The 10,507-nt window shown below is 37.1% G+C and overlaps 1 protein-coding gene across 1 annotated transcript in view; it reads right to left on the bottom strand.

The window, feature by feature from the left end:
• Positions 1–3,144: 3,144 nt before the first annotated feature.
• Positions 3,145–10,507, bottom strand: part of LOC148129152 (vomeronasal type-2 receptor 116-like) — a 63,470-nt gene continuing 56,107 nt past the window's right edge. Inside the window, exons 4-6 of the mRNA XM_087947379.1 lie at positions 6,675–6,883; positions 5,208–5,334; positions 3,145–4,079 (exon numbers count right to left, since the gene is read on the bottom strand). Coding sequence (XP_087803505.1) covers positions 3,145–4,079; positions 5,208–5,334; positions 6,675–6,883 — 1,271 coding nt within the window. The remainder of the gene's footprint in view (positions 4,080–5,207; positions 5,335–6,674; positions 6,884–10,507) is intronic.

Here is a 10,507-nt window from a genome sequence, read left to right as displayed (position 1 = left end):
GTAAAAATTTATAGTGGAAAGAGGTTTAATGTCTTTAATGTCTAATGATGCTTTGTTTGTCTGTAAAATTAATAAAATTTGTTTCAAAAAAAAAAAAAATTCTCCTGTAGTTACTGATTGGAGTATGACGCCTTTATAGCTTTTCCCTAAAGTTGTAACATTCAATATAATACATAACTTCCATTCGGATTCTGCTTGGTACATTCTTAAAATACACACTGTATTCTTAAAAAAGGAAAAAAATTATAAATGTATATAATTAAAACAACATTCCATTCCAATTCAATTCTATCATTAATATTAATATTCATTAAAGTCTTAACATCTTTAACATTACTTTTCAATTAAATATTATACTTCTATGGGAACAATTGTAAGCTTTCCATAGTTAATTCCACCCCCTTCACTTATATTTTATAAAACATTAACTAATTAAAATGTTCCCGTTCCTTCCTAATTCAATTTTCTCATTTATTTTATTTCACTTATTTTATTCACAAACATTTCACTAAATTACACTATTTTATCCCTCATTTTAATCATACGTTGTTTCCAATTTTCTAAAGTTATTTCTATTACTAATATAACAATACAATCTTATGTACCTTTACAGAATCCCTTTTTCAGTTAGATTTTCACCCATTATCTCTAAATAGGTCCTGTTTCTCTATATCTTGCTCCAGTCCTTTGTAACTTCTTTTCCTTTCCTTCTTCCCTCTCTTCTTCTCTCTCCCCCTTTTACCCCCTTGTCTCTCTCTAGCTCTATTTCTCTCTTCTGTATTCCCCTTTTCTGTTGCTTTCCATTATTATACTTATTTTTAGAATTATTTTTCTTTTCTTTGGTTGTTTTTTTAAGTCTTAAATTCTCCATTCTCTTTCCCCCCTTTCCTTTTTCTTCCCCACATAGAATTACTTGTTCATTAAAGATGGCTTCTTCTTTGTCCCAGTCTTCTTGTTTTGCAGTCTTTTCTTGTTGTTTCTCATTGTTCCAAATCTCCATTTCTAAGAATTGAAAAACGAAGCCAAAAGAACCCTCCCTTCTTGTGCATCTTCTTTGTACTTTTTAAGTTCTATTTTCAATTCATCCAGAAGTGGTGCCATTGTATAAATTTTTAAACAACCACCCAATTGATTTTTGTCATTCAAATATAATAACCAAAAATCCAAATATCCCCACATAATCCAAATACATGCAAGGTGTTTCTTTTTGCTCTTTTTTTCACTTTCTCTTCCCGGGGTTATTATTTAGTTGCAAAGTTTCAGTTAAAATGTATCTTTCAGAAGTCTTGTTGAAGTTTTATTTTAGATTCTTTTTAATTCCAGGCCATCTCCTCCCTCTTCCAGATCCTGCCCTTATTCTTTTTCTCTCCCTTCCCACTTATGAAAAAGAAAGTTTTTAATGTCCAGAAATCTTTATTATCCCTTTGGCATTTTGTTTTATTTTCAACTTAATTGCCTATTGATGTCAAAGCGGATTTTTCCAATTTCTTATTTAAGTCTCTTAGTTGTCAGTATAGGGAAGGAGAGAGAAGAAGAAAAAAAAGCCAAATCTTTCCCTTTTCACTTTCCTTTGCTGCTTCCAACTCTTCTTTGGGAGCGATGTTATTTTTTGTAAGTTTAAATTCCAGGGTACCTTGGTTGTTGTTTTACAATTTAACCTGGTCAGCCAAAACTTTCACTACTTATCTTCCTCCTGCACATTCTTTTCCAGTTGAGTTCTTTTTTGTGGTGGCCAATTCTAATTACCGCTGCAACCGCCTTCAGGAAAGGGAGTAATGGCCAGCTGAGGAGGAGAGATGCGGCTCTCCTCAACCCTGCTGGTGGTCTCCCCTCTCTTCACCACCTCTACGGGGTGGCTTAGCCCCAAAACCAGCAAGCTCGGGGGCGCTGCAGCAGCGAGCCCAGACAGAAACCACGTACGATTTCAGATTTCTGTCTGTCACCGAAGCCCTTCAAACCGGAACTCCACTATTTGTTATGTCTTCTGACTGCTAGTTAGTGTTCATGGATGCATTCTGTCAGTCTTCTACCTATTTATTCTATGTAGTGGTTGTTGAAATCCTTACACTGTATGTTGTAAATGACTCCTGTTTTTTAAAAAATTTCTGGAGTTGAAAGATCTTTTGGTTTGCTTAGGATGTTTTGAAGGGCTTTAGTTGGCTTGTGTGCTACACTCATTCCATATTGTTGCGGTAGTCTGTTGGTAGTTTCTGAGATATTATTGATGAATGGCAAAGCTATTCTGTATTGGGTCAGGCACTTTTTGACAAAGTGTTAACTTTTTATTATTCAAGTTTGGCAGGCTGGACATCATACTTATCTTTTCACTCTTACTTATCTTTTCTTTTTCCTTGTACACATTTAATGGTATTATTGGAAAAATGAGAATGGGGAATATTGAAATATTCAAAATTCTGTGCTTTTTTATAGTTTTGGTTCTTAGCCTAATAGCACTAGCAATAGCAGTTAAACTTATAAACCATTTCACAGTGCTTTTATAGCCCTCTCTAAGCAGTTTACAGAGTCAGCATATTGCCCCCAACAATCTGGGTCCTCATTTTACCAATGCCGGAAGGATGGAAGTCTGAGTCAACTTTGAGCCTGGTGAGATTCGAATTGCCAAATTGCAGGCAGCCAGCAATCAGCAGAAGTAGCCTGCAGGACTGCATTCTAACCACTGCACCACTGTGGCTCAATGTTGGCAATTGGATTCCAAATAACAGGTAGAAATTAAATGTGGATTGATTTCAATAAAATTTATACACTGGTTTATCCTCAGATCATGTATTTAAATAAATCTAATTAAAATGGCTTCTGCTTCTTTTGAATAGAAGAATGCTGTACACTAAGAATCATATTTAACTGCATATATTTAAAGTTTGGTTAAAATTAAATAATTCTGTATATATTATTAGAGCCTCGGTGGTGCAGTGGTTAGAGTGCAGTACTGCAGGCCACTTCTGCTGCCTGCAATTTGGCAGTTCAAATCCCACTAGGCTCAAGGTTGACTCAGCCTTCCATCCTTCCAAGGTGGGTAAAATGAGGACTCAGATTGTTGGGGGCAATAGGCTGACTCTGTAAAACCACTTAGAGAAGGCTGTAAAGGACTATAAAGTGGTATTGCTATTTGGATACTCATATTCTTCATTTGGAATAGAATATGATATTTTCATTATTTAATTTCTTTTTATTAATTAATTGCTCCTTGTTGTTCAGTTCTGGCCTCAGCAAAATGATGAAACATTTTGGGAAGAAGATACATCCGAGTAAGGCTGCACTGGAGGACAAGATGGAGAAGATCTCCACAGCTACCATGGCTTTCCCTGTAGTGCTCAGGAAGGTTGGCACAAAGGAGACCCAGACACTGCAAAAAGCCAACATACTGAAAGTAATAAATTTGGTTTCATTAAAACTGTCAGGTAAATTACGGGCAAGGAATGCCACAATGAAACTGGCAATAGCCAAGAAACCAAGGTAGCCCAGGACACAATAGAACATGAGGATGGATCCTTCATTGCATTGCAAAATTATGGTTTCTCTAAGAGAGTGCATGTCTAACTCAAAGAATGGATAAGAGGTTGACAGCCACACAATACAAATGTTGACTTGGAAAAAAGAGCATGAAAAAACAATGAAAAGGGCCAATCTTTTTCCTACCCATTTCCTCATCTTGGTTCCTGGCTTGTTGGCCATGAAAGCCATGACCACAGTGATGGTTTTGGCCAAGACACAAGAAATAGACACTGAGAAGATGATACCAAAAGTTGGTTGTCTGAGAAGACAAATTACTTTCCTGGGTTGGCAAAGGAATAAAATGGAAGAGAGAAAGCAAAGCAAAAGAGACACAAGGAAAGTGTAGGTGATGTCTCGGTTGTTGGCTTTAACTATGGGAGTATCCTTGTACTTAATGAAAGTTCCAAGTATCCAGATTGTTATCAAGCAAAACAAAACAGCAACTGATGTCAAAATGATTCCTAAAGGTTCTTCATAGGATAGGAAACTTGTTTTTTTGACAATGCAATGATCTTGCTCCTTACTTGGATACTGATCTTCACAACATTCAAAACAATATTCCATTTCTAGATTAAAAGTAAAAAAGAAAACTCCATCATTGATGAACAAACTATACTATCATTGATTCTTTTTCTGAATTAAATCTATCCCTACACTGCAACAACATACTGAAATATAATATTTACTAAACATCATTATGTGGGACAAAAGGAGCAAGTGGATTTTAAAGACAGTCTTTGAAACATAGACTTCTGAGATTTCAAAATTTTGACAGGACTCTGAAAGTGCACAATTGATAAAATAAGAAATTGGCAGATAGAAATGGAGGATACTTTGAATTGTCTACTTCTGGAAGTTAGCATAAAACATTGAATATGGGGGAAGAGCTAACTTTTCAAAGATTTTGTCCTGTTCATTTTCTAGTGTCTCCTCATTTCAGAGGCAAATTTATCATTTTTGTAAACTCACTGAGGATCTTCATCTCTGAATTATAAGATAGGTGGAAGAGTTCCTCTAAATATTGGGCTCAAACCAAGTTCATAAGAAATTCCCTTAAGAATGCAGAATTTCAGATTAACATGAACTTTATATATTTTTGAGTTCATTTGTTGGTGAAATTCCCATGGTTCCCTGGACTTAATCTGAGGAAATATATACTTAGCAACATTCCAGACATTTTAGGAGAAGGAGTGGCAGAACAGGGGCAGAGTCAAAACAGAGATCAGTCTAGTCTATGTAGTCACAAGTGGCCTAAGTCCAACTCCCCTTGAAACCCATGAACACGTATATAACTCCAAGCAGGTGCTAACCATTAGTTGAGAAGATTTGTTGACATAATCTGTTTTGCAATAAATCAGTTTAATTGAACCACCATGCATGTAGGAGATGGCCAAGCTGACCCTGAGGAGGATCAAGTGATGAGTCCATGCCTGCAAGAGATTCAAGTTCAGCCCACCTTGAATGCCTCTCTTATCTCCTGCTCATTTCCCTTGACCGTTAGTTGGTCAGATTCTTGTAGAGAGCTTAAATTTGCAATAAATCTTTATAATCGTAAGAACTGCCTGAATCTCCTGATTTCCCCAGCTCTTGACAGGACCTGGTCTTTCACACCTGACAGTTATATACCCATCATAGCAATTCCTTAGTTCTGAGAGAAACATTTCTTTTAAGCCAATATCATAATCAGAACTAACCCATCTTATCTGAAATCTTTTCTTTGGGACATGGGACACAGTAATAACAGCAGAGCTGTTTTCCTTCTATTCTTCTCTTCCAAGATCCCGGGTAACAGTACTCATTACATAGTGAAATAGGAAGAATCTGCCCACAAGACAAAAGAGAGCTCACATGAGAATAAATTTAAGTATTAAAATATTTTTTAACTATTTATACCATAAAATGCCATGGCAAGTGTCTATGGAGATTGTCAGTCATCCAGGTCATGGTTACCCCAAAGGAGCTTTTTTTCATGGTTACCCCAAAGGAGCTTTTTTTCAAAAGGCAATTGGACTTGTTTTTCCTTGAAGATGTTTCACCTCTCATACCAAAAGTTTCTTCAGCTTGAAAGAAGAACTGAAGAAGCTTCTTGGATGAGAAGCAAAACATCTTCAAGGAAAAATAAAGTCCAATTGCCTTTAGAAAAAAAGCATCTTTGCAATGGCAAATAAAAATGTTGGGGGGGAATGAATGAATTATAGGAATAGCACTTAGATTGATATACCATTTAATAAAGTTTTACAGCCTTTTCGAAGCAGTTTACAGAGTCAGCATATTGCCCCTAACAATCTGGCTCCTCATTTTACTCACCACAGAAAGATGGAAGGTTGAGTCAACCATATTATTGTTTTTTAAGGAAAGCATAATGAGATCATGGATGCGGTGGCTCTGTGGCTAAGACGCTGAACTTGTCGATTAGAAAGGTTGGCAGTTCAGCAGTTTGAATCCCTAGCACCGCATAATGGAGTGAGCTCCCGTTACTTGTCCCAGTTTCTGCCAACCTAGCAGTTCAAAAGCATCTAAAAATGCAAGTAGAAAAATAGGGACCACTTTGGTGGGAAGGTAACAGCATTCCATGCACCTTCGGCATTTAGTCATGCTGGCCATATGACCACAGAGACGTCTTCGGACAGCACTGGCTCTTCGGCTTTGAAACTGAGATGAGCACTGCCCCCTAGAGCTGGAAATGAATAGCACGAGCACAACTAGTGCAAGGGGAACTTTACCTTTACCTTTACTTATAAATAAGATGTATGTTCAAATATACATTTGTATCATATTATTTTCAAAATAATACTACAGTATTATACAATGCCCCCATTTTTAGGCAAACCAGTGTTGGCAGAATCAAATAAAAAGCAAAGAAGAGGAGAAGAGAAGAAGAAGAGGAGGAGGAGAAGAAGAAGAGGAGAAGAAGAAGAAGAGAAGAAGAAGAAGAAGAAGAAGAAGAAGAAGAAGAAGAAGAAGAAGAAGAAGAAGAAGAAGAGGAGGAGGAGGAGGAGGAGGAGGAGGAGGAGGAGGAGGAGGAGGAGGAGGAGGAGGAGGAGGAGGAGGAGGAGGAGGAGGAGGAGGAGGAGGGAGGAGGAGGAGGAAGATGATGACAATGATGATGACGTTCAGCTCTGAGATGATCCATTCCAAAACAGGAGTGATTTTGACCATACCTGATTGAAACCTGGGTGCCAGAAAATCCTATTTGCATCCATGACCAATTCTTTTCCTTTTTCAGCAGTAGGATCTAATCTTCCAACTTTGACTCTCTGAAATGAGTTGTTTGGAAAAGTGATAAGGTTGATAACATCCAAGCCTCTTGTTAGTTCCCCTTTCTCATTAAAGAAGACTCTCTCTCCAGCTGTGTTATATATATAAACTGGTGTAACATTTCCATAATCTGGTTATCCATTGATTCTTGGGTGGGACTTTTATACTGGTTATCCTGTGTGGGAAAGCTGATAAATATGGTTAAGAAAACAGCTACTAAACAGCTAACTGATTGTAATTGAAATCTGTTATGTTTGCTTCTTGTCCCAAGTAGTTTGGGACAATTAAAGTCCAAACAGCTTAAAACTCTGCTTAATGGGAAATTAAGATATTCAAGGTTGGCTTCTTATAGTGGTCCTTATAATATGGGCAAAAGATTCCTTTTGGTGGGGTCTCAATTGTAGAACGCTCAGAGACCATAAATACCAAGTGAAAGCCTTTTTTATTTTTTTCGGACATTTTTGGATGTAGTTATGACATCTGGTGGTTTTGAAGAGTCAAATATAGCCAATGTTGTTATTCTTGCTGCTGTTATTTACTGTGAAATATCACTAAAAGACTATTTTTAATATTGTTATGTCAAATGTTTTTATGAAAAGTATCAACTCCTGGATTTGTAAGGGCGGGAAAGTGTACACTGATAATGAAGAAATGATAATCTGTAGTGCCATCTTGTGGTCTACAATATAAAGTGAAGTGAAAGCAGGCGGTGGCTGCAAATTCATAAAGTAGTAGAGAACAGATTAAAAAAAAACCACTGGATTTGTACAAATCCCAATTTAATAATGAATCACTGTTATGTGTAATGAAGCAAGAATCACATTTGGATTTATTTTGTTTGCATTTTGTATAATTAAATTCATGACTTTGCCATACAAAAACCAAATGACAGATCTTGTGTAAAAAAAAAGCCTAGAAAGAAATGTCTGTTAAATAAGAGGAAAACTTGGGCTTCAGAAGAAGCGGGAAACCTATAACTGAACAAGGCCAGCCATTCAGCTCCCGAACTATTCCAAACCAAGGACATCCTCAGTGTATTTGAAGCTACAAATGTGATAGCAGATAACAGACCAGGCCAAACCGGCCCATTTTCAAGATAAATGTTTTATCTTACTATGTTACAGAGCACCTGATTGTGACATCGAACATGTAAACAAGCTAAATACATTACTAACATGGGCTGCATCCTGCCCATACCTTTTTATCTTTCTTGGTGATTTCAATCTACCTCATATTGACTGGACCCTAAATGATTGTACAACTGAAATCATACACACAACCTTCTACAATGCTATTACAAATCTGGGACTGGAACAACTAGTAACCAACAACACTAGACTAAACAACTGCCTCGATCTCATCTTCTGCAATAGTTTGAATTTAATTTACGGAATACAAACTAATGAACCCTTTTCCAGCAGTGACCACAATATGATTGACTTTTGTCTCAACATACGCCCACACAAAAATCACCACAATGATGTAATCCCCAATTGTAACTTCAAAAAAGGCAACTATGATCTTATAGACAACGATCTCTCATCCCTTGATTGGCAATCTCTATTCACTGGATGCAATACTGTTGAAGACCATTACAACATATTTTTACTTGAAGTCAAAAGAGTCATCAAACTATATGTACCAACAACAACTCCCAAAACAAAACAAAAAAGCAGATTACCCATAACAATAAGGAAACTTCAATCCAAAAAGAGATCACTCTGGCGGAAAAACAAATCTGGTCACGTTGCCAATTTCAAAAGCCGATATAAAAATTTATGCCACCAGATAAAGACCGAATGCACCAATTATTACATTAAACAAGAGGAAAACCTTCTAAGCACCAATTCCACCCGTGCTTTTTACAATTTTGTAAACAACAAACTAAAAGACTCAAAGTCCATCCCACCCTTGATAGGACCTGATGGTAAAGACTGCAACGACGACACCATTAAAGCCAACATCTTTAACACATTCTTGGCTCAGTATTTGTAAACAGCAATGGATCATGCCCAGTATTTCCTAGCCGTACCACAGATAACAACAATGATCTAATACATATCGATTTTACAGAAGACAATGTTGAAAAAGCACTACGCAATCTAAAACCATCTCTATCTATTGGACCGGATGGAATATGTGCCTACTTCTTAAAAAGCTATCCACTGCCATAGCCAAACCTCTAAGCATAATCTTTGAAAAATCTTTCAGGACCAGCTCCTTGCCTAACCTATGGTCACAAGCCACAGTCATCCCCATCTTCAAAAAGGGAGACTCAAGCCTAGTTAAAAATTACAGACCAATCTCCTTATGCTGCGTCACCTGTAAAGTCATGGAATCAATTATTAACCAATCCATCATCCTCCACTTAGAGACAAACAACCTACTCTCCAGTAAACAATTTGGTTTCAGAAAAAAACTATCCTGTAATCTGCAACTCTTACACTGCAAAAACATATGGACGACACAACTCGACCAGGGCAAAGCAATAGACGCAATCTACATAGACTTCTGTAAAGCCTTTGATTCAGTGGTACACGACAAACTACTCCTAAAAATAAAATCCTATGGTATCTCTGGACAACTGAATAACTGGATAGAAGCATTCCTGGCAAACAGACAACAAATGGTCAAAATTGGGAGCGTCCTATCAAATTCTGTACCTGTCAATAGTGGTGTCCCCCAAGGCAGTGTTCTAGGACCAACTCTCTTCATACTCTACATAAATGACCTCTGTGATCATATTAAGAGCAATTGCGTTCTTTTCGCTGATGATGTAAAGCTGTTCAATACCACAGACAATACTGCTACCCTACAAAAAGATCTTGACTATGTATCAGAATGGTCAAACAAATGGCAACTTCAAATCTCAACACATAAATGCTCTGTCTTACATATTGGCAAAAAAAATCAGAAAATAAAATACAAGCTGAATAGTCAAGATCTTGTTGATGACCCAAGCTCTGTAAAGGACCTTGGAATACTCACCTCTAATGATCTAAGTGCTAGAGCCCACTGCAACTACATAGCCAAAAAGGCATTAAGAGTTGTTAACCTAATCCTACGTAGCTTTTTCTCTGGTAATATCACACTACTAACCAGAGCATACAAAACATTTGCTAGACCAATACTCGAATACAGTTCATCAGTCTGGAACCCACATTACGTATCTGATATTAGCACAATTGAGAAAGTCCAGAAATATTTCACAAGAAGAGTTCTCCACTCCTCTACTCGTTGTAGAATACCTTATGCCACCAGACTTGAAATTCTAGAACTAGAAAACCTTGAATTACGCCGTCTTCGGTCTGATTTAAGCATGGTATATAAAATCATATATTGCAATGTCCTACCTGTCAATGAATACTTCAGCTTCAACCATAACAACACAAGAGCACACAATAGATACAAACTCAAAGTTAACCGCACCAAACTTGATTGCAGGAAATACGACTTCAGCAATAGAGTGGTCAATGTCTGGAATACTCTACCCGACTCTGTAGTTTCTTCCCCAAACCCCAAAAACTTTAACCTTAGACTGTCTACTATTGACCTCACCCCTTTCCTAAGAGGTCTGTAGGGGCGTGCATAAGCGCACCAACGTGCCTACCGTCCCTGTCCTATTGTTTCTCTTATTCTTCTTTTATTTTTCTTATATGTACCCATTTCATGTATTCACAACTATGTATACACTTATACTTATTATCTTGTAAACAATTGGCAAATCAAATAAATA

The sequence above is a fragment of the Notechis scutatus genome, chromosome Z (genome assembly GCF_049901735.1).
Source record: "Notechis scutatus isolate UNSWTSFEM ecotype Mainland chromosome Z, rNotScu1.2, whole genome shotgun sequence".
NCBI lineage: Eukaryota > Metazoa > Chordata > Lepidosauria > Squamata > Elapidae > Notechis > Notechis scutatus.
The sequence above is the reverse complement of the archived record's forward strand: the minus strand, read 5'-3'. Positions and strand labels throughout refer to the sequence as shown.